Source organism: Sceloporus occidentalis, unplaced genomic scaffold (genome assembly GCF_023333645.1).
Source record: "Sceloporus occidentalis isolate IW3139 unplaced genomic scaffold, rSceOcc1.0.p SCAF_2, whole genome shotgun sequence".
Lineage (NCBI taxonomy): Eukaryota > Metazoa > Chordata > Lepidosauria > Squamata > Phrynosomatidae > Sceloporus > Sceloporus occidentalis.
Window position 1 is genome coordinate 267,735,480 of NW_028316982.1, and position 26,216 is coordinate 267,761,695.

General features: G+C 40.1%; 1 protein-coding gene across 4 annotated transcripts in view; it reads left to right on the forward strand.

Annotated features, from left to right (window-relative positions):
- The window catches only part of PAK1 (p21 (RAC1) activated kinase 1), a 118,750-nt gene that overhangs the window by 73,271 nt on the left and 19,263 nt on the right, over window positions 1-26,216 (forward strand). For all 4 annotated transcript variants that reach the window (XM_089512990.1, XM_089512988.1, XM_089512989.1 and 1 more), the window contains exons 3-7: window positions 5,734-5,834; window positions 6,900-7,047; window positions 9,737-9,774; window positions 21,850-21,966; window positions 23,343-23,520. In XM_089512990.1, coding sequence (XP_089369116.1) covers window positions 5,734-5,834; window positions 6,900-7,047; window positions 9,737-9,774; window positions 21,850-21,966; window positions 23,343-23,520 — 582 coding nt within the window. The remainder of the gene's footprint in view (window positions 1-5,733; window positions 5,835-6,899; window positions 7,048-9,736; window positions 9,775-21,849; window positions 21,967-23,342; window positions 23,521-26,216) is intronic.

Here is a 26,216-nt window from a genome sequence, read left to right on the forward strand (position 1 = left end):
TGTGGCTGTCATTGAAAATGAGTAGTATTTTGTGATACAGAACACTGGTCTCACTCAGTATAAGGTGCATAGTCCTGGGTTCCAGTGGGTCCAGGCTTCTTTGGGAGAAAATTTTGAAAACGGGGGTCCACCACTAAAAAGGTCTTCTCTTCAGGTCTTGCTGTTAGATGGACTTTGGTAGCAGACTGTCACAGACCGACCCTGCCTTGTCTTGCAAGACCGAATAAGATTGGCCAAAAGAGTGTCTCCAGTTCTTTGCAAACCTTCTTCCCCATGAACTCCTGAGCTGCCACCAGATGGATGTTTTTATTTCTTAATCTGTTTCCACCAATACAGCCAACAGATGTTTTATCCCACAAATAAATCCCATTTTGGTAGAATATTACAGCTTCAGGCATGAGTGGGTAAACAGTTACTGCAAGCCAAAGCGATAATAACTTCTTTTGTTGTTGTTTGCCTTCAAGTCATATCCGACTTATGGTGACCCTAAGAGTTTTCTTGGCAGAATTTGTTCCGAAGGGGGGTTGCCATTGCCTTCCTCTGAGGCTGAGAGCATGTGGGTTTCATGGCCAAGCAAGGAATCGAACCCTGGTCTCCAGTGTCATAGACAACTCAAACCACATTTAGAAAGGTTAATTACTCTAATACAAAAGCAGTCACAGTTTTTCTTCCAAAACAATTCTCCTACATCTCAAGCCTCATATACTCTCTATTTGTCTGCTTTCTACTCCTTTCTTGGGTTCTTCCATGTTGGCCTACTTGTCTCTGTTCTGCTTTCTTTCATCTTCACTTCTCCTTCAACCTCAGTTCTAATTCCAGCTCAGTCTTCACAGCTTCAGCTCAGCTTCCCGTTCCAGCTTTCACATTAACCATCCCTTGCTAGGCTTGGTTCATTTATATATATAATTTGGCTTTGACATTATATTCTCCACAAACCTCTTATATTTTACAAGAAAGCAAACTGAACTTTAACACATACATACCAATCTGTGGTGTGCCCTCAAGTTGTTTCCAAATTATTATGGCCCTATCATGGGTTTTTCTTGGCATGATTTGTTCAGAGGGGGTTTGCCATGGCCTTCGTCTGAGGCTGAGAGTGTGTGACTTGTCAAGGTCACACAGTGTATTTCATGGCCATGATTGGAAACCTGGTCTCCAGAGTCATAGTCCAATGCTCAAACCACTATGCCACACTGACACGCACACCCACACATATAGGAGCCCTGGTGGCGCAGTGGTTAAATGCCTGTCCTGCAGCCATTCACTCAAAACCACAAGGTTGCGAGTTCAAGACCAGCAAAAGGGCCCAAGCTCGACTCAGGCTTGCATCCTTCCAAGTTCGCTAAAATGAGTACCCAGACTGTTGGGGGCAAATTAGCTTACTTGCTGTTCACCGCTATGATCTTTGGAATAGCGGTATATAAATAAAACATATTATTATTATTATTATTATTATTATGTATATACACATAAATACAAAACAACATAAAACTACTACTAAACTAACAATGTCATTGCAGTTTTGATTATTAATAACTCAAGCAAGTTGATTTAGTAAGATCTGTACTGACAAAGTAATGTAATTGTTTATACATAGGGTCTTTTCACATTACAGTTTAAGGAGGGGTTAAAGTTCTATTGTGTTTTAGTTTAGCTTAATTTGTAACTAATTTTTAACTAATTAGGTTATGTCTATAGTATAAGATAGTTCTGTGTAGTTAGTAGTTAGTCTAGCTTTAGGTTTAGTTTTATACAGGTATTTTGCATGTATAGATTTTTTTTTCTTTTCCTCCTTGCTTATTATCATATCCAAAGGAACCTCCCTGTTTCTGACTGAGTGTTGTGAATATCTATCTTTGTTTCAGTACAGAATAAAAACACTACTAAACCCATGCATATCAATAGAAGAATATAAAGACCTGTACCTTAATATAGACATGCAAGCATACCTGCTGTACATAAATTTAAGGTCCAGGGAGGTTCCTTTGGATATGATAATCTGGTTTTAAAACTTTTTAGGGAGTTCAAAGTCTAACACAATCCTTAATTATAATGTATCTGATTGTGAAACAACTGGCTTTTCAGGCTGAAATCTGTTAGTCCTAACTAGGGGAGACCCTTTGAATGGATGGAATCTGCAAAAGTGTCAGTTTATCAGGTTTCTATTGATTGATTTTGTTTTCTTGAATTGGGACTAGCAATTTAGGTGTGTGAGGGGGGCATGATCAGACAGTCTTTCATATTATAGTTATTATTCTGCAGTGAAGAGTAACTCTTAATCAAGTTGTCTCTTCTAGTTGGGATTAACATCTGGATTTAAAGCAGGAGTGGGAATCCTGCAGCTTGCCAGGGATAAATACATATTATTATTATTATTATTATTATTATTATTATTATTATTTGATTGATTGATTGATTGATTGATTGATTGCTGTAGTTCCTAGTCTTTTACCAGAGGTTGGACATCTTTCAGGAGTGCTTTCATTATGCATTTTTCCATGGCAGGTGCTTGGAGTAGTCTCTTCCAACAGTTATAATTTGATGATTAGTCCCAGTCTGTTCTGAGTCTCAAGTGAATGTATATGAGGATCACCTACTCTCTGCATCCTTAAAGTAATATAGCAGCACAGTGTATATGAGAAGTTTAACCAAGGTCCAAAACACACTGCAAAAATAATCCAGTTTGAGATTGCTTCAAAAGCCCGGGCTCATTGCTGGGGAATCTTGTAGTTTATCATGGCACCAGAACTCTCTGACAGAGAAGGTTAAATGTCTCACCCAACTACAGTTTCCAGAATTCCCTAGACTGAGCCAGGTCAGTTAACGTGGTCTCAAACTAGATTATTTCTGCACTGTGGTTTGGACCCAAGGGAGAATCAGGGCTAGGCTCTCAAGGAAAGCTTGCAAGTTAAAATATACAGTGGACCCTTGTTATCCGCTGGGGTTTGGTTCCAAGATCCCCCATGGATAACAAAATCCATGGATGCTCAAGTCCCATTAAATATAATGACATAGCAAAATGGTGTCCCTTATAAAAAATGGAAAAGCAAGGTTTGATATTTGAAATTCATATTTTTAAAGAGCATTTTCAAACCGTGGATGCTTGAATCCATGTATAAAAAAATCTGTGTATAAGAAGGGATGACTATACTTCTTTCTGGGTTCTGTGGGGGCCAAATGTAATTCAATATTGCAAACACAATTACAATTTGTTTGTACAAATACATTTGGCTTTCCGCTTCCATAGATTCTTTATCCATGGATTCAACTATCCATGGCTTGAAAATATATTTTTTAAACAAGATAAATCCCCAACAGCAAACTTTGATTATGCTATTTTATATATGGGACACAATTTCATGACTCCATGGTATTTAATGGGACTTGGGCATCCATGGAGTTTGGTATCCACTGGAGATCCTGGAACCAAACCCCAGCAAGATACCAAGAGGCCACCATAATACATCAGATTTCATGTTAAATTTGTCACAAACTCACTGTCTCCAAAGTTGCATGCATCTAATGAAGTCCCAGTGCAGGACTTGGTTGCAGGACTCTTCTTTAACATTTAGAGGCAACCTTAAAGTCCTAAATCATCATCATCATCATCATCATCATCATCATCATCATCATCATCATCATCATCATCAAAATAGTTGCAAATGCAATATAGAAATAACACTGCAAAGGAATGATCCCTTTTGTGTTTTCTTAAATATGTAATTGAAAATACTACTACCTTGTAAATATTTTCTCCTTATCTAGGGAGCTGCATTTTTTCTTTGAACTCACCTAGCAAGCACTGCCTCTTAGAGTTTCCCAACCCAGTGGGCCAAAGCAATAATTCCAAGTTACAAAAGCAGTGTATGGATTTCCCCCTCCAAGGCAGAGGATGGGGGCTAAGCTAGGAAAGCCAGGTGAATCATGTAATTTAATCACAGGCCTCTATACTGGAACAGACCAACAAAGGAGGAAAGAAAAACCTCATTGTGGTAGAGTTAGGTATGCTCAGAGGACCAGTTTTGGCATCTCTTGACTTTCTGCAACTTGTGCCATTTTCCTGAACAATTTGCGATATCTATATCTATATCTATATCTATATCTCCAGCTGTTTGGGGGGGGGGAAGAGCCCACCAAACAGTGCTAGAAGATGGTTATTCTTGGAGCAGTTCTGTAGCTCAAAGTTAGCATTTTTGCAAATAGGCTAAGCTAGGAAAGCCAGGTGAATCATGTAAATTTAATCACAGGCCTCTGTAGAAACAGGGTAACAAGGGAGGGAAGAGAAACCTTGTCATTATGGTAGGCTTTGGTATGCTCAGAGGACCATTCTTGGCATCTCTTGACTTTCTGCAAGTTGTGCCATTTTCCTGAACAATTTGGGGGGGGGGGGGAAATCCAGCTGTTTAGGGATAGGAGCCCTCCGAACAGTGCTAGAAGATTCTTTGCAGACAGGCAGCCTTAAATAATTTCTTTATTTCTTTTTTAAAAAATGGTCTCAGAAAGCAGGGGTCTGGAAGGATAGCAGTTATTTAATGCAATATGCGGGTTGAACAATCCCCAGCCTTTGTCTTGGTTTAGAGTTAAATAGCCTGTAGGCTACTGCTGTTATCATAGAACCAGGTTGGATGAGGTTTTGCCCTCCAGATGTTGGACTGCAGGTGCCAGCATCCTGTGCTCTGAGCCATGCAGGCTGTGGCTGATAGGAGTTGTAGTCGAGGCACATCTGTGGGGAGGAATATATTCCCCATCTCTGAATGAAAGTACCCATCTTTAATTAGTTAAACAAGTGCAGCTTGAGTTGATTATTAGATAGACCAATTTACTAGTTGAGTTAAGGCAGGGCTAATATTTGAGGATTGGGCTTGCCCTCTTTTCTGTTTTGGCTTCAAGTATGGAACTGTAATGGGATAGAAGGAAAAATATGTTGAAACTGCTTTGCTTCACTCTCAATTTGAAAGGTATTTCAAACATCTGCATGGTGTGCTTAAAATGTTCCCACGTGCTCCTTTAAATAAATGTTATATTTATGATATTAAAATATCAAAGGGTCTTACAAGTAAACGTAATACCTACAGGTTAAAACAGTTTAAAACAATAGAAGTAATTTAAATAAACTGAAAAATCAACATATTAAATGTAATAAATTAAAGCAGATTTAAAAGACTGAATGTGCATTATTAGCATTCGAGAGAAATTAGTACGGTTCAAAGGCTTTGATGAACAGCTATTGTCTAGTTATTTTTACAACAATCCTAAAATGTAATAAGGCATTATTATTATTATTAATTGCAAACAATCCCTTATATCTGACTATGCATGCTTCACTGAGTTAAGCAATTTTAAGATGTGCTAATTTAAGTAGAAGAGATTTAAGCTTGTGCTCATGGTTGCTTGCATTGTAACCTAACTTTCCTGTGTTTGGGCCCATAACTCCCTGGTGGAACATATGGTTTGCAGATACTGTTAATGTTTTCCAGTTATGTTTATATATGTTGTTTGTTTGTTTATTTTCCCCACCAATGGCATTACCATTGAAGGTGGGATTGGGTGCTCTTGTTATTGTCCCCCCCCCCCCCCAATTCTCCTTTTCTGTGTTCTTTCTCCCACTCCAAATCGTAAACTGGAAGCTCCTCGAGACTGAGATCTTTCCTCTTTATCAGTAAAATACTGTTTGCTGATGTAGGATGCTTACTTGCCTGGTGACCTTGCTTTTTTATCTCCTTCTTCAAATAGCCAATAAAAAAAAGGAGAAAGAGCGACCTGAGATCTCCCTGCCTTCAGACTTCGAACATACGATTCATGTTGGATTTGATGCTGTCACTGGTGAATTCACGGTAAGGGAATTCCCTGCAAGATCAGAGGTGGGAAAAAGTGCATGCAACCCAATCACATTTTTTGCACAAGCACACCCTTGTGTTTTCTAGTGTTCCCCAGAATTTTAATATTTTGTAAGAATATTTTGAATTTCAATGGCAAAAGAATAAAGCACTAAATGCAATAAAGTCAACAGAGAAAGGGACTAAATGAACTATGCTTGGTAGGATAATGAATCTTGCACTCAGTTTAGTTCCTTTTAGTTCAGTAACAATACAGATGGTCCTCTGTTTTCGTGGGGGATCCGTTCTGGACCCCCTCATAAAAATGGAGGCTTGCGCTTATTCAAGTCCCATAGGCTTGAATGGATCACGTGCCCCATTGAAAATAGTGGAAGTCGCCCCTCTGCGGATTTTCATGGTTGCGGATCCCAGATCCCCAAGTTAGGAGGAGCGACTGTACCCTATTATATTGATTAAAATCACTATTTGTTGATACATAAATACAGTTGTCCCTCCGTTTTTGCGGGGGATTAATTCTAGATCCCCTCATAAAAACAGACTTTAGCGTATATTCAAGCCCCATTGGCTTGAATGTAGGCATGCTCCTGCAGGTGCACACCCCATTATTTTCCAATCCATTTCCTGCTTGTGTATATGCGAGGGATGTGGATCTCAAGTCCACGGAAATGGAGGGGTGACTGTATAAGTATCATAATAATTATGGGTGACCAGGTGCTACTGAATGAAGATAACCTGTGTATCTGTCCTGCACAGCATTTTCCTTCCACTTTAACCATTATGTCCCTTTCTGATGGAATCCTGGACTCTGTAGATTGGTTCAGTACTTAGGGCTCTTAGGACTGTAGTTCAAGGGAGCGTGCTCAGGAATTATAATCTCTGATAGCAGATAATTTAAAGTACCTCCCCAAAGCACAAATCCTGGATTTCAGTAGGATAGATCCATGGCAGTTAAAGTGGTATCAGACTGCTCTAACTATGCAGTGCTGAAGCATTCCTGGTGTTAACCAGGACATGTGCCCCAACCTTGAATAATCCTGATGATTCTTATCATTCTAATTTCAGGGTATGCCAGAGCAATGGGCCCGCTTGCTGCAAACCTCCAATATTACCAAATCGGAACAGAAGAAGAACCCCCAAGCGGTACTTGATGTGCTTGAATTCTACAATTCCAAGAAGACCTCCAACAGCCAAAAATATATGAGCTTCACTGGTATGTAGTCTTGATCAAGCTTTGTTTTACAGAGTAGGTTAAAAACAAGCAGGAAATGATATCCCAACAGAAAACTACTGGATTGCAGCCAAGACGTGAGCTATCAAACATACGACACAAATGAGAAAATTAAACAAATACAAAAATTTGATAATATGCATATCTGTAACATACCAGATAATATAGAAATCTGTAATACACTGATAAACGTTCAGTGTCTCAACTATTATTACATGGCACAACACTACAAATATTAGTATGCAAAGGGATCTTGTAGCACCTTTGAGACTAACTGAAAGAGAGAAGTTGGTAGCATGAGCTTTTGTAGACTTTCTCACATTATTATTGTTATTATTATTATTAGAGCCGATTGTAATAGTAATAGTAATAAAATTTATTCGGTCATTGACCAGTATAAAAACAAATCACACAAGCAACATATCAATATAACAATAACAAATTAAAATATAAACTGATAGTAGACTGTACATGTACGGTATCAAACAGTTCTTTCTACACGGTAATAAAATGGCCATTTGACAGTTGAGGGCGCAGTTTACAAACAATATAACAAAATTTAGCCACCTTAAGGGATACTGTAGGATCATTGTTGTCCAATAGGAGGCGTAAATAAAAGGAGTCAGGTTTGTCTGGGAATTTACACAGTAGTGGGCTAATCAGTTGGTGACGAATGTCTCTATGGAATTGACAATAAAGGAAAACTTGCTCATTGGTTTCAACAGTGCCCGAGCCACATGGGCAAAAACGGATTTCAAAAGGTGTTTTTTTAAATCTACCTTCCAACATGGCTGTGGGCAACACATTGAAACGTGCCAGAGTTACAGCCCTTCTGAACTTCGGGAGAGTAACATGGAACAGATATGGAGCTGGGGAGGGGACCGAGAGCCGATTGTGTGAGAACGTCAATTCAAATTCAAAACCTCATTCATATCGTTATCTACTCTCCTTGGCTTTATGCAACAGCCTTCCTCCTGCTTTTGCCTTTCAATGACTATCTTTAAAACTGGTTACCTCGTCTCCGTACCCACAAGGTTTTGAATTTGCATTGACATTCTCACACACAACTGGCTTATATAGATCTGTCTCGGGATTGCCAAACATGCACCTGAGAAAGTAGGCTTAAGTCTATGAAAACTCATGCTACCAACCTCTTTCTTTCAGTTAGTCTCAAAACATGCTACAAGATCTCTTTGCATACTGATTTTCCAGACTAACACAACTATGTCTTTGAATTCTGCTACAAATATTGTAGTGGAATCAAAGGTTATTTGAAATGTAATGGCATCACGAGACCCATTTCGACCTCAGCCAAATCTTAATGGTGCAAAATCAGCTTTTATACCTTGGCCCTGAACTATGTAGACAAAACCAGTACCTTGAATTATCTTTGGATACTTGAGGAAAGGCAAGATGTGTTGAATTTTAACCATGACAGTCAATATCACCCATGCCGTTTAGTAGCCCAGCTACTACACTTTGAGTGAAAATTAAGTTTTTGAGAAGTCTTCAAGGGCAGCCTCATATATATAATACGGTGGTCCCTCCACATTTGCTGGGGTTAGGGGTGAAGTATCCCCGTGAATGTGGAAAAACTGACTGTATATTGCTGTAGCTAAATGTGGGTATTACTAGGGCATTAATAACTTCTGGCTGGAATACCACCTGAAGTCAATAGTATTTAGCAGAATCACAAGTGATTCTTTCCACTGTCTTGGATAAGGCTTTAGTTTTCCATTTAAAGAGGGTTGGTTTTTTTTAGAAAAGCCAGCTGGACCTATACTTAGTCCTCAGTAAATATAATTACAGAGTTGCAATTATACTTGCAATTGTGCTTGTCATTAGAATTGCCAATAAGTATAATTGCAATTCTGCAATTATATTTAGCTAGAGTATATGAAGTTTGCTAGGTATTTACAAGACTCTAAATTCTGAATAACTAGAAATGTTCAAAATAAAAAGCACAGAGTGTATAATGGTATTACAAAATCCAGCAACATTAGCTTGGAATCCTAATTAAATGTCTGAACTCAGACATTGGAAATGATTTAAAACAAATGCCAGCCAGAGATAAGGAGGTGCTATTTCTACATCTGTTCCAGACTTGATAATATAGGTTAATGTGGATGCGTCAGGTATGACTGTAATTCTTCACTACTTTTCTTCTTGAAGAAACGAATGCATAATTTTAGCAATTTTCTTTCCCTTGCAAGAAGGTATTTGAAAAACTGTGCAGTTTTTGAGACTGTTTGCAGTTCTGGCCTTATTCTGAATAAGATATGCATGTGATTATTTTGCACAGAAAATAGCATTTTCTGTACCAGGAACAACAGTTATTTCATTGAAAAATGTTGTTTTCTATCCAGAATGTCCTCCTATGATTAAATCACCAGTTACCTCATTTCCCACCCACTTTGATTCATACCCTCTTTTTATAGTATTTTTTTTAACGAGAGAGTTCCCCCCCCCCCTTTCACTCACTGAATTGTCTTTGGTGCTAATTAATGTTTTAATGTTGTTCCATGTACATATAATAGCATGTTTTTTGTGTATTGTGGTCTGCCCTTGGTTTCAGTTAGAAGTTAAAGGCAGGATATAAGAACAATAACAATATATATAAAATGAAACTAGATTACACAGGTAATTTATGAAAAATCTGTTTTTCTCTTAGATAAATCTGTTGAAGATTATAATTCTTCCAATACACTGGTAAGTTATCTTTCATTGCTCTTGATATTTAAATCTTTAGTAGAGTATGTAAGAAGTGTTTAAATATATTGCGATGGATACAGCCAGGTGCCTTTAATATTTTCATTCGATGTAACTTACCCTATTAAATATTTCTGATATCAAAGGACTTGCAAGAGCTATGTTCAACCATTTAATTGTATTCTAAAGAATAGATACCTTAAGGAGGCACCCATCCCGGGAAGTAAGGCCCATTGGATTGTGAAATTTGTTGTCTTTGAATTCTGCCACTGTAAAATGTGTGTCAGAATAACCCTCTATGGACCTGGGCTCCATGTTTTTCTGAAATTGGTCAAATGTGAATGCAGACACCCCAGCTGTTCCGAGGAAAGTTGGAAGGAAATTAAACTAGTATATGAATAACTTGAAAAAGTTACTTTTTTAGACTACATATCTCTTATTGTCCAAGCCAGCATGGCCATTGTGGATTCAGGGGTTTGTAATCCAAAGAAGTAACCTTTCTGGATTTTGACAATTCCACCGAAGAGCTCATTAGTACTGGATAATGGTACAGTGGTTCTGAAAGCTCCCTTGCGGGGCAAAGCTTATTAATGGACAGCATTTCCACCTTGGCAGGGAAGTGCTCATTATTCTGCACTGCTTTCTTTTATAAGGTTACTGGGTTATATTTTACAAGCAGTAGGACCTCATGTTTATTTGATACTCATTATAAAGATCTGTTCTTGTGAACTGTTTCAGAGATTAACCAGCACATTTGAAATTGTGTTTAAGGATTTTCTGTACAAAGATGACAGGGATGACTAAGGTACACAGAACATGCACCAGATATCACTCTGCAAAGGGATCTTGTCACACCTTGGAGACTAACTGTGCAAAAGAAGTTGTAGCATAAGTTTTCATAGACTTGGTCTACTTCCTCAGGTTCCTCTGTGCCATCTGCAGAGCATACGGTTAGCTAGCTATGTGGGCTTCTCAGTTTCCAGAATGCCAAACATCCTACTGTTGGCAGATTCTTACTGCTTCCAGTGACTTGTAATTCTTTTAAAAACCTTGTTTTAAATAACAAGCTTCTCCAGGCAAACCCTAAACCTAAATGGAGTTGCTAGTCCCAGCTAAAGTAGATGCATTTAAATCAATGGCACTTATATATGTGTGTGTTCACTTACCAAGTTCTCGTTGGGTTTATGGGTCTGTTGTAGTTTGAATTAACAGTTGGATGTTAAATTTATTTTCCCACAGAGAGCAGAGTTGTAAAATTCCAGAGGCTGGGGTTTTTTAAATAGAGGCTGAGTAGCCATCTGTTTGGAGTGCTTTGATTGTGTCTTCTTACATAGCAGAATGGAGTTGGACTGGATGGTCCTTGTGGTCTCTTCCAACACTATGTTTCTAGAATACTTTTGCAGTTCAGGTGAACAATAGGATGACTGAGATGGTAATAGCATCCTACAGTTTTCTTAACAAAAACATGAGAAGGAGAAGGCTCAAGGGTTGACTCAGTCTGGCATCCTTCTGAGGTTGCTAAAATGAGTACCCAGCTTGTTGGGGGCAATTAACTTACACATTGTAAACCACCTAGGGAGTCCTGAAGTGCACTGATAAGCAGTATAGAAATGTACTTGCTATTGCTATTGCTTCCCTATCATATAAATCAACCTATTTGTCTTTCGGGTTAAGAGTGGCAATCTTGCAAATTTTCATATGTTGTTGGACTGTAACTCGCAGCAGTTGCAGCCACCATAGCCAGTGCCAGGGAATGCTGGGACTTGCATTCCAACATCTTAAGCGACTTCCTTATCATATAAGTCATCCTATTTGTCCTTTGGGTTAAGTGTTGTGTACAGTCAGAGTGGAAATCTGGCAACCTTCCACATGTCGTTGGACTGTAACTCCCAGCAGTTGGAGCCACCATAGCCAATGGCAAGGAATGCTGGGACTTGCATTCCAACATCTTAATGGATGATGTACTTCCCATCCCTGAACTTCAACTTTACCTACCTTGGTGTTCTCCAGATGTTTTGCATGACAGCTCACCTTCAGCATCAGCTAGCCACATGACAGTATGAGTCTCTAATGCATCTGAAAGGCATCAGTTTGGGAAATGCTAGACTGCTTGCAGCTCTCTGCTGTCTTAGGCATCTCCTGCTACTTGATCTTTGTGACTGGAAGTTCCAGGACTGAACTTCAGAACTGCTTAAATGCTCTATCAGTGAATTATTGTCCTTTCCTGACCATTGACTTGTAGGTGCTACCTGCCTTCTGAGGAATGGGATTCAAAGCCTCTTGCAGGGGTGTACTTTTACCTCTTGCTAATTACAAGGGAGGTAGGAGACTATCTTCTGGAAGGTTCAGGGTGTAGGTGGAAACAAAATGCTTTACATCTTTCAATTTACCGTGGAGCATCTATAGGCTGCTCTGGCTAAACTTAGGCCCCACACTGTCTTGAATGTCATTGGTTAGTCCCAACTAGAGCAGACCCATTGAACAAACCATTGAATGGTGAGTGAACAGGTAGGTAATTCCAACTGACATTCTGCTGCTCCAGAGACTAACTGCTTTATCACACTAGGGGGACAAACAGGATTTAAACGAGAGTTAAACAAGAGTTAAACAGGTAATGTCATTTGATAAACATCAAGCATTTCCTGTTTAACTCTTGTTTAACTCTTGTTTAAATCCTGTTTGCCCCCTAATGTGATAAAGCAGTAAGACCCAGAGCAATGGATTCAAGCTACAGGAAAAGAGATTCCACCTAAACATTGGGAAGAACTTCTGGACAGTAAAAGTGATTTGTCAGTGGAACACGCTGCCTTGGAGAGTGGTGGCATCTCCTTCTTTGGAGGTTTTTAAACAGAGGCTGGGTGGCAATTTGTCAGGAGTGATTATGCCTTTCTGCATGGCAGGAGGCTGGACTGGATGACCCTTGGTATCTCTTCCAACTCTAGGGTTCTATGATTCTGTGACTGAATGGGTATGCTCTCATTGGGAATAAGGGCAACGGCACGTGGCCCTCATGTTCCCAGACTGAGCGCCATGCAGATCACATAGCATTCAACACAACAGAATAGAGACAAAACAAATGCCTGCTATTTCTTGTAGTAACAGAAGTACAAAGCTTCTATGCTCTTGTGCTTTCTTCATTACACTCCTGAAGACATACCAGGATTACAAGAGAGTATGAATGGTAGAGGTCAGAAGAAGGTTAATTTCCCCAAGAGCCAGTTGAATTGTCTCTCAAGATCTAAGAGCAATTGCCAACAAAAGATTGGGTTTAGATGAGGATGGGCAGAAGGTAAATTAGAAATTACTGGGGAGTCTTTGGATAGTTTATGGAAGTAGCCTGTGTGGATTTCTTTTTTGTTTTCACCTACCAAGGACAAAAGCGAAGCCACCATCCCATAAATTAGGCTCCTAAAATGAGGACAGCTTGTGGTGGAAGAAAACAAGAGGCCCTATCACACTATCATTGTAAAGCTATTATTCCAGTTTAAATGCCAAAGCTGCATTCTGTGGAATCCTGGGATTTGTGGGGGAACACTAGAGCTCTCTGAGAATTTATATATATTCTTCTTAACACATTAACACAAAGCACTTAACACAGTAAGACACACATTCAAACACATACAAACCACATTAAATACTAGTTACTTTCCACTAACATTCCTACGTATCTACAAACATACATAACTCTTTCCACTGAAACATTTGCTGTTGTGTGCCTCCAAGTCTTTTTTGACTTATGGCAACTCCAAGGTGACCCTATCTTATGGTTTTCTTGGCATATTCTTCAGAGAAGGTTTGCCGTTGCCATCTTCTGAAGCTGAGAGAATGAGACTTGCCAAAGGTCCCTCAGTGCGTTATTGTGCTTCAGCTGTGAGTCAAATTCTGATCTCCACAAAGTTGTAGTCCAATGCTCAGACTACTACGCCGCACTAAAATATACATTTATTTAATATAGAATGGCTTATTTGTTGGATATAATTGCTAAAAAATATTATATATTTTTTAGTTTTACTTAAGGGTGATATTCTGTTCAAGTCTATTTTATTGTTCTGGTACATACATTTCTGCAATCACATATTTTTAAACCTTAACCTTTTCCTTTTAATTCTCTGTTCTTCATGTTGCTCTGTGTCCCACACAGTCCTCTGAGAATTCTAAATAGCTCTTCTTAAACTGCAATTCCTGGATTCCATAGCATGGAACTATGGCAGTTAAAGTGGAGCAAGTTCTGTAGCGTGAAAGGAGTCCAGGAGCAGACTTCTCATTAAATTAGCAGCACAGCATGCAATACTTACATGTCTGCATGAGCCTTGGCCCCCTGGACTCTCTAAACCCCAATTTCGTCTGGGCAAAAACCAGCCTAGACAGGCTTCATTTGGTTCTTAAATGCTGTTTCTAGACTTTCCTTGAAATAACAGGAAAATTGATGCAAAAATGACCAGAAGTTAATTGGCCTTTGGCTTTTTGTGCATCTGTGAAAGAAATGGTGAGCTTGCTTCTTGTAGTGAAATTCCAAAGCTGAGCAGGTACTTAGGTTCACTCTTTGTCTCGATCATAAGCAGGCGTATGCCCTTCAGACCACTCATCCAGCTTGTCCTTAGCTCTGGCTGGTGAACCTGGGGGTTGTAGTAGGAAAAGCAAAAAGCAGGGTCAGTCTCAAAAGCCAGAAGCAGAAGCATGATGAGTGTATATATAATAATATAAGTGTAATAATAATAATAATAATAATAGTTTTTATTTCTATCTTCCCGCCTCTCCCGGTGGATCGAAGCGGGATCGCAACAAGTTAAAATTACAATTACAATATAACAATAAAACCACAGTTAGAAGAATAAAAACATAAACATATAAAACATAAGGAGCTAGAGAGAACATTGTTAGGCAACTGACTGAATGTCAATGGTACTATGATCTCAGCCCAGTCTATTTACCTGTGTAAGCTTCTTTTTTGCTAGAAAACCATGACAAATGTGAATGGATCATTCCACTACTGTTCCCTGCCCTGTTCTGTGTTTTCTTTGTATTTTCCTCACCCGCACAGGTTTTGATAGTTTACGGAAAGACCGAAACTGACCGAAACCTTTTCATGCCATCTCCAGCTTGAAGGCAAAGATTTGCATTTACATTTTAGTGGCAAAAGGTCTAGTTTGTTCCCTCCTTGAAACATTTGGAGAAGTACAGCATCTTTTATTCTAGTGGAGAAGAACATTCATTGCTACTTTTTGCTTCAATGCTCTGCCCCTTCACAAAAGGAGTCCAAGCTGGTGTATATCAAGAATAGGAAAAATGCAACTCCATGGGCCCTATGTGGCCCCATATCCCCCCCCCCCCATTTATTTTAAAAGGCTATCTAGGGCAATGCTTCTTAAGATCTCTGATTTGGCAGACCAGCACAATATTTGTGCCCATTGGCTATCATTGTTTCTTTCTTTCCTGGAACTTTGCTGCAGACTGCACTGGTCCATAGACTGCCACATGGACTAGCATTGATCTCTAGAGAATGTGGTTTTGCCGTATTTTCAATCCTTCCCCCTGAGCACATTTTGGCCCAGGGGATTGTTTACAAAAGCAGAAGTGAAGGGTCTTTTTAGTTTAATCTTCCCAACTGGGTGCTTTGGAAAGTGTGGCATCCAGAGGACCTAGGAAGGACATATCCCATCCCTGAATCTCTGGTAGGTGCTGATCGCTCTGTACATTGTATTGATCCCCTGCTCTCTGGCCATACTTTTATCTTCATATCCATCCTGTTTGGTAAGCCAGAATGAGAAATAATGGCTTGCTTACCCAGCAAGCTCCTGGGCTCTATGGCGCTTTGAATCCAGCTCTTTTAGGCCTTACCTACACTGTGAAAAATGCCAAACTCATCACAAAGCTTTTGTTGGCAGTCCTTATCATGTATGGCTACTTCCAGGGAGATACTGTGGTTTTTGGCCCTTAATCTGACTTTCCTCCAAACTATGAAAAGTTAGGGAAATGTCTAGTGTTTCCCGGATACCTTAAAGTGACTTTAGGCATGTGGTCCAAAAACCAGGTCCAATTCAGCTTGATTCAAAGCAGCACAGGGAAAAGGGATGGCCTGTTTTAGAGCCACCAAATCCTCCCAGGCAGGAGCTCCATGTAATGCCTGCTCAGTGTACCACCACTTCTGCTGAGGACATAAATGGGCACTTGGACATGCAATCAACAAGTGTCCTAATGTCTGTTTCTGTCCTCTGTAGAAGCACTGGCATGTTGGGAGGATTTTACATGGAGCTCCTACCAGTGATAATAGTGCCAGTGGCAGCTCCAAAAGCAGGGTGCCATCACTGCTTCCTTGCAGGTGGATGCACCTTGCAAGAGTGTGGCTGGCACTAGTGGTTCTGCAGAGATGAGAATGAGATTCCTGTGTAATCAACTAAGAAAGGGTAGAGCGACCACTTACTTATTAATCACATGGTGGGCATCCCATTCTGACCTCAAGCAGAAGCGAGAACACCGGCCATTGCCCAGTGCATGTGGTTGCCATCACTGTTGGTCCAGGCCCAGTCTGGGGCTTAATGCTTCAAACTGGCCTGGAATGAGTTGACCGGTGTAGCAATAACAATAGTATTTACATTTCTATACCACTTACCAGTGAACTAAGCACTCTCCAGGTGGTTTACAATCTTAAAGCCGATTGCGCTCAACAAGCTGGGTACTCATGTTACTGACCAACGAAAGGATGGAAAGCTGAGTCAACGTTGGAGCCCTGGGATCAAACCTTGTGGCAGCAGTACCAGCATTAGAAACAGTCCTATGTCAGAATCCCCGGTCTGATATTCTAAGTTCCTTGTCCCCATTTGTGAAGTTTACATTTTAATGGGTGAGAGCCATGTCGTAGTTTTTTTTTTAGTGTTGGACTACTACTCTGGAGATTAGGGTTTGATTCCCAGCTCACCCATGAAACCCACTGGGGAAGACTAGCAATTTTTTTCTGAACAAATCTTGCCAAGAAAGCCACATCATAGGTTTGCCTTAGGGTCACTGTACGTTGGAAATGACTTGAAGGCACACAACAACAAACAAGCCATATTTTCCTCCTTTTTTCCAGTACAAGTCTATTATATTTGCAGTGCCTGTAAGTGCGTATAAAATTAAAATATCTGGGATTGCTGTCATTGGCTTGTATTTTCTACATTGCCCTGTGTCCTCTAACTGGTTGTAGTGTTGGTGGCATAATGTTTTGAAATTTCCACCAACAGAACCTGTTCCAAAAATGTAAGATATTCTCCAGAGATCCCGCCCCCCCCCCCGCCCCCCCCGGAACCATCCCTTATGTCTGTACAATAGAGTGGTTCTGTTTCTTCATCCATCCCCCTCCATGCCTATTCATATCGATGAGGAATTTTATGAGGTTGGTTATAAAAGGGCCATGACATTCTCATTACTCAGCAGGTGTGACAACAGTGCATCCTGAATAAAGGAGTTGCTTTTTTTTTTTTTAGTGCTCAGTGAGCACTTTAATAAACAGCAATAAAGACTCTTGGCATCTGCTGTTGGCCAACATGTCCTTTGATAGCATGGTAAAATTAAATTGCTGTGCCAAGAAAGTGTCCTTGATGTAGCCCAGCAACTTCATGTTTTCCTGAAGAACAACTATCAGATAACCACTTTGCTGTACAGTAGTCAATCCCCATGTGCAGATTTAAAAACAACAACAACAGAACACTTCCCTATTACTTTCATGGGGGAAAAGGTTGGGAACAGTTTGGGTATTCAGACGTATAATTCAGGTTTCAAAAAATAGCAAAAGAGCTGATATGTCCTGTGAGGGGGGGGCAGGGAAATAGCAATTATGTGCAATTTTATTTGAACTAAATCTGTAACTTTATCCAGATATACATTTCTGGGAGCTTTTAAACAGCATTGTGTGTAGTGCAGCCAAAGACCATCAAAGGCTGCATCTGCACTGCAGAAATAATCCGTTTTGACACTGCTTTAACTGCCATGGCTTAGTGCTTTGGAATTCTGGGAATGATAGTTGTGGCACCAGAGTGGAAAGTGAAAGTGGAAAAACTGTAAATGAAAAAACCTCACTTTTTTTTAACCTGAGAGTGCACCTCTCTAGGAATCTGTGTGTCCTCCAACACAATTCTGTGACCAACGTCTGGCAGAAATTGACCATGGAATAGCATTCGAAGACCTAAAATGTATAGAGAAGTGTTATCTCTATGTCTTTCCAGCAGAAATTGACCATAGGACTGCCTGGGTTTCCTAGAGAGAACATATTTATTAGATCTGCAAACAATCAAAAGTGCAAAAGTCAAACCCGCAGATGTGGAAGGCCTACTGTACTCCAAAAACCAAAACTCTTTTCATGGAGTGGCTAAGACAGCAACACATTTGCTTTGTGATGGTTCAGTGTACGCAAGCTTTGTTTCATGCACAAAATTATTTTAAAATATCATATACGATTATCTTCTGGCTATGTGCATGTGTATATTTTGTGTTTAGACTTGGGTTACATCTCCAAGATACCTCATTCTGTACATATATACAAATACAAGTTTTTCAAAATCCAAAATACCTCTGGTCCCAAGCATCTTGGAGATGAAACCTGTATTAAGTTTTATTCATTGTTTAATAGCTCATACAATGAATGCATAGGAATCCAGGCTTACGTCTTGTGGAGAAGGAGAGAGGTCTTGTCTAGAGCTTCCTTTGAAACCAGGGGTGCATATCCACTGTAGAAATAATGCAGTTTGACTCTACAGCATCCTATGGAATACTGGGATTTGTAGTTTGATGAGCCTTTTCTGCTAAAAAGTGCTGGTTCCTCACTAAATTAGAAATCCTAGGATTCCATAGGAGGGAGCCATGGCTGTTGAAATGGTGTCAAACTGCATTATTTCTACAGTATAGGTGCATCACATGTTAACCAAGTAGCACACATGTGAGGCTAACCCACGAAGCAGAGGAACTAAATAAACTCCAGTTTCCAGTATGTTCAGTATAACTATTAAAAAACCAAGCAGAAAGAGTTGATTTTTTTTTTTAAAAAAGCATCTGGCTACCTCTAAATGTAAAAGTATGCTGACTAAAGCCCATTAGGCTATCCAGAGACTGTCTCTTTGGCAAAGCTTTATTACTGAGGCATTTCCAGAAAGGAGGCAGCAGGATGGAGGGACATGAGAGAGGTTACATTTATCTCACCACCTCCTTACTTTTCTTTCTACATCCGTACTAGAGGGAAAGGCCTTTTGTGGTTGCATAGCAACCCCGTACACCATTTTCAACTATTTTCCTCCTGGTGGACTGCCACTGACAGGGTCTGCTTGTGAAAAATGTAAAGCCACTTCACATGTGAATAGTAGGAAGGACATTATTGCACATCTAAGAGATCTGTGCTGTTGGTCCCACTTGCAAAGTCACATAGTTCCTTTGTTCCACATAGGATTGCCAGAGGGAAAACTGCTATTAATGGTTGCGTAGAAGAGACAATTTCAGTGGGTGATGCTTTCCACCCGCCAAGCGAAACTTGCTGATTTCCCCCCCTCTTCCACACAATGGTATAGGAGCCCTCTGCAGTTTTGAAACTGGCAACCCTAGCCGTACACCAACTGTGCATGTGTCACATCTACAAGGAAAAGCCAATGCATGTGGAGCACTACTCAGACAATGTGGCTTTTGAATCACAACTCCCAATATCTCCCAACCAGCATGGCCACACCGGCTTAGGGATTCTGAAGTCATGGTTCAAAACCAGGCTTTGGTGTAGACATTTCATACATTGTTGAACCCCATTCCTAAGTTCCAAGCTCTAGCCAGGTGTTAGGTCTGCTTAGGAAAGGAGTCCAAGTATAGGGATGTGTCTACAAGACTCCCCATACCCCAATGTTAACACAAATTGGGGTTGCCAGAGGCAAAACCAGGGAGGGCTCCTGTGCCTAAAATAGTGGTGTAAAAGAGAAAACGTCAGGAAGTGTGGTTTTCAACTTGATTGTGTGACGATAACTGCTGAAATTCCTTCTTCTGCGCAGCCATTAAAGTTATAGGAACCTTCTCCAATTTTCACTCAGGCAGCCCTATTCTACATGTCTACCATATATACTCGACTATAAGTCAGTTTCATGTATAAGTCGAGAGCAGGTTTGGGGGCCCAAATTATAGATTTTGATATGACCTGTGGATACACCAATAGTAAGATTTAGGGTCATGTAACAAAGGTTCTAAAGAATGAAGCAAAGGAAAACAATTCCAAAGAACTTACAAAATTGCAGGAGGCATAACTGTTTGTGTTCACACTGAAGGCTGGATGGATGAGGGAATAGAAGAAGGTTAGTGCTTCCAGGACAGATTATACTCTTGTGTTTCACCAGGGGATGGTTTCTATTTTTATGAGAGTTAAGGTACTGTACTTACATTGACCCGTGGATAAGTTGACTCAGATTTTTGGGATCAGTTTTTTGACTAAATTTTATAGACTTATACATGAGTATATGCAGTCATTCCTCAGATCTTTGTGTGCTATGAAGGTTGGGGCTATACATTTATCAAGCCCAGTACATTTACAACCTATGCTCTCCAGCTTCCACTCTAAATATGCGTAGTATTAAGTAGTTCCCCAGTTCCTCCAACTTTGGGAGTGGGCTTGCATGCTCATCTGCTACTGCTACCTTTCAGGAGGAATGGGTAGTTGTGGTCCTCCAGATATTAGGCATACAACTCTTATCAGCCCTAGCCAGAATAGCTAATGGTGAGGGAATTACATTACATGCCCTGACTGACCTGTGTAGACTCAGATAGACACTTGGGACTGTATCCAATTATGGTCTTGCACCTAGTGCAAGGCATGTTGCACTAGCCCTGATGTATTTTTTTGTGTAACACAGTTTTTCATATGTAAGCCGTAGTGGTTGCATAACTGCTTTGCATAATATCTATGCACAAAGGTGTAATTGAGCTAATAGGAATTTTCATTCTATGAGTATTTGATTGGATTTAGATCTCAGGCTGTTGGATACAGAGAAGATTAGATGTCCAGCGATATGTGGGTTTCAGCAGCCCCTCATTCAAAACTGTTGTGTGGTCTCACCTAGTGAAAACTTGCAGGACTGTTTTCGGTACCCAAACCCTTGCTCACAGGGAGTAGAGTTTATTTTTGAGAGTGGGAGGCATATCTTCTTTCTTTCTCTCCCCACTCTGTTTTCTTGGTGATTGCATCTATGGCCAGATTTTCACAGTGGTTCCCAGCCTCTCCTGCTGTACTTTTATGTTAACTATCAGTTGCAACCCCCAATTTAGGTAATCCCAAAATCCAGCCCTCCATTCCTGCACCCCCTGCAGTTGGAATCAACAAGTTTGAAATTACTCCAAAATAACCCAAGATCTTGCAGCTGTGTATGCATTACTCTAACAATTTATATCCCAGATTTTCAACCACAAGTGTCCCTAGAGTGGTACACAAGCATATCAAAAATACATAAAGCAATAAATCAGCCAGGAGGCAATAAAAACAAATAATTTTCATCACAGCTAGAATAAAAACATTAGAAATAGTAGTATATTAAAGCCTATGAATCATATTGTGTTTCAGAACATGGAAATCAGCTGATTCTGTATACCTAGCTTACAATTACCTATTCCTTTCACATGATTCAAGGGTTTGCATCTTAAAACCTGGGATTGTGTTTCACTGCGGTGAATATATTAGGTCATTGAAGTCTCCTCCACACACACAGAAATCATGTTGTGAATGAAGAACCTGATATGTATTCAGAGCTGTATGAAATTCTGGCAGTTACAATGAAGTTCAAAAATTGGTAGCATTCACAGCATGTAGTATCCATTGCATTCCAGTTTTTAACTTTAGAATGCAGTCTTGGCTTCTAGTCCTGATGGTACGGAAAGAGAGGCAAGACAATGGGAAGCACCCAGTGAAGCCTTTGGAGCTATGGATTCTCAAGCTTTTAAGCTTATGTAGCACTTTCCCCACTAAACCAGGAGACAAATGCTTAAATCAGCAGCAACTACTGTGTGTGTCCTCAAGTCATAGAATCCAGTACGTTTCTATCTATGCTTTAATTTACTTCTTATCTGGATCTTGTTTCCATGCAGAATGTAAAGGCAGTGTCTGAGACTCCTGCTGTTCCTCCGGTTTCAGAAGATGAGGATGATGAGGATGATGCAGCTCCTCCCCCAATCATTGCCCCCCGGCCTGAGCACACGAAATCCGTAAGTAGTCTCAAAGGCAATTTTGACTCATCTTGAGTAACCACTGGAGTTTTCATCCAGGTGGCTTACTCGCCCCAAGTATGATGTAAACTGGGCAGAAAGAATTGCCCACTAATTTTGTTTATTAGAACTGTTCTTTAACAAGTTTTGCATCTTGGGTCCAATCCACACTGCAGAAATAATTCAGTATGAGACTGCTTTAACTGGACTGGCTCAGTGCTAGGGAATCCTGGGAATTGTAGTTTATTGTTGTACCAGAGCTCTCTGACAGAGAAGGCTAAATGTCTTACAAAACAGTTCCCAGAATTCTCTAGCTTTGAGCCAGGACAGTTAAAGTGTTCTCAGACTGGATTATTTCTGCATCGTGAATTAGACCTAAGTGGGAATTTATGTTCTACATAGTCTACTCCAGAATGGGGAAAATATCTTTTTTGAGAGACAGCTCTTAGAATCTTTTATCCAGCAGCCATGCTGGCTTGAGTATTCTGGAAATTCTAGGCCAAAAAGTAACTTTCTCAAGCTCTGCTTTGTACTTGTGTCTGGGCTATATGAGGTGGGTCTCAGTGGATTGCTTCTCTTTATAATCCAGTATTCCATCTAGTAGAAAATGAAGACAGTTGGTTTGTCTGAGCCAGTATCAACAGCACGGAAAGTTGCAGACCCACTGGTAACTTGGAAAGTCAATGTGAAGTCCGCTAATTTTGGACTCCTTCTTTGGAGGTCTTTAAGTGGAGGTTGGATGGATAACTTTTAGGACTGCTTTAGGTGTGTATTCCTGGGGATTCGACTTGTTCAGTGGTTCCCAACCATTGGTTTGCCATTTGTTTTGGATTTCAGCTTCCAAAAGCCCCAGCCATCTTGGCCAACAGTCAGGAATTATGGGAACCGAAGTCCATATCATCTGGAGAACCAAGGATTGGGAACCACTTGATTAGATGGCCCTTGTAGCCTCTTCCAATTCTGTGATTCTTTGGTTCAGTGAGTCCCCTCTAGTTGGGATTACCAGTAGGATTGAACCGGGGACATTTTGTATACAAAATATGTATTTGACTGCTAAACTTACCTGTCTTCCCTAGTTAAATACTGCAGTAGGTTTTCAACAGATGCCAACTAGCCAAAAGTCTATAAACAATCAAGAGCAGGATATTGGCAACATGATTAAAAGCTGTGATAAATATCCTGTCTTTCAATTTATTGGCTGTTTGGGGTACATTTAAAAAATATCCATCACATTTTGTATTAATGAAAGCGATCAATTGACTATTCTCATCTATAAAAAAAGGTCATCAATTTTGTTACTTGTTGTTGTGTTGATCATGTTGCAATTATATATATATATGTATATTTTATAATTCCATCCTCTTCCAAAAATTTAGATATATACCCGCTCAGTGATAGAACCCCTTCCACCAGCCCCAACAAGAGATGTGGCCACCTCTCCGCTCCCTTCCCCTTCAGACAACAACACAACACCCCCAGATACGCTGGCAAGGAATGTGGAGAAACAGAAGAAGAAACCCAAAATGACCGATGAAGAGATCTTGGAAAAATTAAGTAGGTTTTTTGCTGTTCAGTTTCTCAAGTGTAATTTCAGTTTGTGGGGGATTGCAGCTTGGATCATGCGGTGTAGTCATTGCAGCTTCACACCTTTGTGATTACTGTCAAAAACATTTCTTGCCAGTCTTCACCTCATGTCTTGTGTGTTCCTTCTTGGCCAGCTGAAGTGCAAATTTTAGCACTCCCTGCACTGAAGAAAGCTTTGTTTTTTGGGATTTTTAAGCTCTCCTTTTCCTGAAACCACTTGCAGTGATGTCAGTCGTGGGTTATGTGATAGCTCAGCTTCTCTATATATATGGCACACATGTCTGTACGTGTTAGCTTTGAATGTCAGAGGCACCTAGAAGCAGCTTTGAATCTCAGGACCTTTGGATGTGTCAGACAGTATTCTAACTGGGTTGAAAAATGCATGTGAATGAATAAAATGTGGAGAATTTTTTTTATATATTAAAGTAACTCATTCTGATTACTCCTTACCACATTTAAAAAGTGGCATACCTTATAGTGGTTTTTTTTTTGGGGGGGGGGAGGTCCTTCTATGGCAAATTCCTTTTTTTATAGGGAAAAACTCTTAGGATGGAGAAATGAATGGGATAAAATTTTTAAAATTATTGTCAAAATGCCTAAACATGCTGCTAAAAAGTAACCTTTAAACGTAACTAGAAATGGTAAATCATTGCACCTGGATAAGGTATTTTTGACATGTGTCTGCACAATTATTTGTGACTCATTGCAGGTAAGTGAGTTACATGTGACTCATTACAGTGCACCCTTGGCTTACGTGGGCTATCTGTTCCGGATCCCCTCACATAAGCCAAAAAACACGTATGCTTGAGCCCCATTCCCTTGAATGGGGCTTGTGCATGTGGTGGCAGCGCCCCATGCGCTCCTGCGTGGCTCTACACAGGTTTGAGCATATGCTCAAATCCGCATGTAGCACACCCGCGTATGACGTGGGCACGCTGTATTTGCAGCTTCAGGGTAAACAACAGAAATCCAAAATTCTATACTGAGCATGGATGAACAGCAAAACAGAGAGGAAATGGAAAAGCAGATTAGTCTGCCTTACCAGCTATCAGCATGTTAAAAGAGCATCGATCTGTTAGTTTGGTCACCAAAACTGAAATTATTAGAAAAGTGGGGGCTGGTGAAAGAAAGAAAGAAAAACCCTTGAACACATTTTGCAAGGAGCTTTCTAGTAGTCTCTTGAAGCTTCACAAGGTTTTTTTTACTTATGCAAGATTTATTGTTTCTTTTCACATGGCTAGTTTTGAAGGAAAGGCTTATTGAAAGTTATTGTTCTTCATTTTTGGGGTATAGCAACCTCTCCCTATTGTTTTCATGTTATTTGTGCCTCTGGTATCAATTTTTCTCTTGAAGGAGTAATGCCCAGGAGCACATCTAATTGGTTGACTCAGGTATACCTTTATTTTTACTCCAGATATGGGAATAGGTGCTGGTGAGGTTTGGTTATTTTCCTGTACACTTGGAACAATTGCTTCATTGGCTTTGGCAGCTGTGCAGCTCGCTTCTGGCAGAAAAAAAATTGTCTTGGGCCAGCCGTCTTGACAGGGTGGTGCACTAGAAAGGAATAGAATAGAAATCTTATTTTTACCCCACTTCTTTGACAGGATTGAGGCAGTTTACAATAGAATAAATCATAAATCTGCACCAATTTTCAATGTAAATTTTTAAAATGGCACTCACCAGCCCCTAACAGACTTGAGATTGGACCACAAATTGGTAAATGGAAAGTTTAATGATCACCACCCACTTGGCAACCTGTAGACTTTGCATGCAGGCTGTAAAATGAGAGTGATGCTTAGCTAACTTATGGTGTTGACAGAAGGCTCACTGTGATATGAAGCATTGGAGCATTTAGGAAAAGCAATGTAAAAATAACACAGAGTATATATAAACAACAGGTCATGAATAAACTGAAGCCAAGCAAACAGCCAACCATATACCTAGAAATGGTTATTTGTTCATTCATCCTCCCCGAATTAGTTCATTTGTTAATCACACCTACATAAAGCACAAAAACATTTCAGTTCCTACATTGGGATCTTGATTTCTGCTTATAGCCAGTCTTCCATATTCACAGATTTTTTTATCCATGCACCTACAGATTCAAAATATTTTAAATATTTATACATTCCAAAATGCAAAGTCTGATTTTGCCATTTTATATAAAGGATACCATTTTCCTCTGCCATTGTATTTAATGGGACTTGAGCATCCATGGAATTAGTATTCACGGGAGGTTCTGAAACCAAATCCCAAAGGATAACCAGGGCCCACTGTACTTCTTTCTTAAAAACTACAGTATCTGCTGGGGTTTGGTTCCAGGACCCCCCATGCATACCAAAATCCATGGATGTTCAAGTCTTATTAAATACAATGGTATAATAAGAGGGTGTTCCTTATACAGTGGAACGTCACCTTGCACGGGGGATCCATTCCAGACCCCCCCCCCCCCGGTGTAAGGCGAATTCCGCTTATGCTTGAGCCCCATTATACTGAATGGGGCTCGTGCATGTGGCGGTGTGGTACGCGCACTCGGCAGCCACACACACCATTCAAACTATTACACTGTGGCTTCTGCGTAAACCAGAAGCTGCATATGGCACGCCCGCGTAAGGAGTGAGCGCGCTGTATAAAATGGCAAATATCAATATTTGCTTTTTGGAATT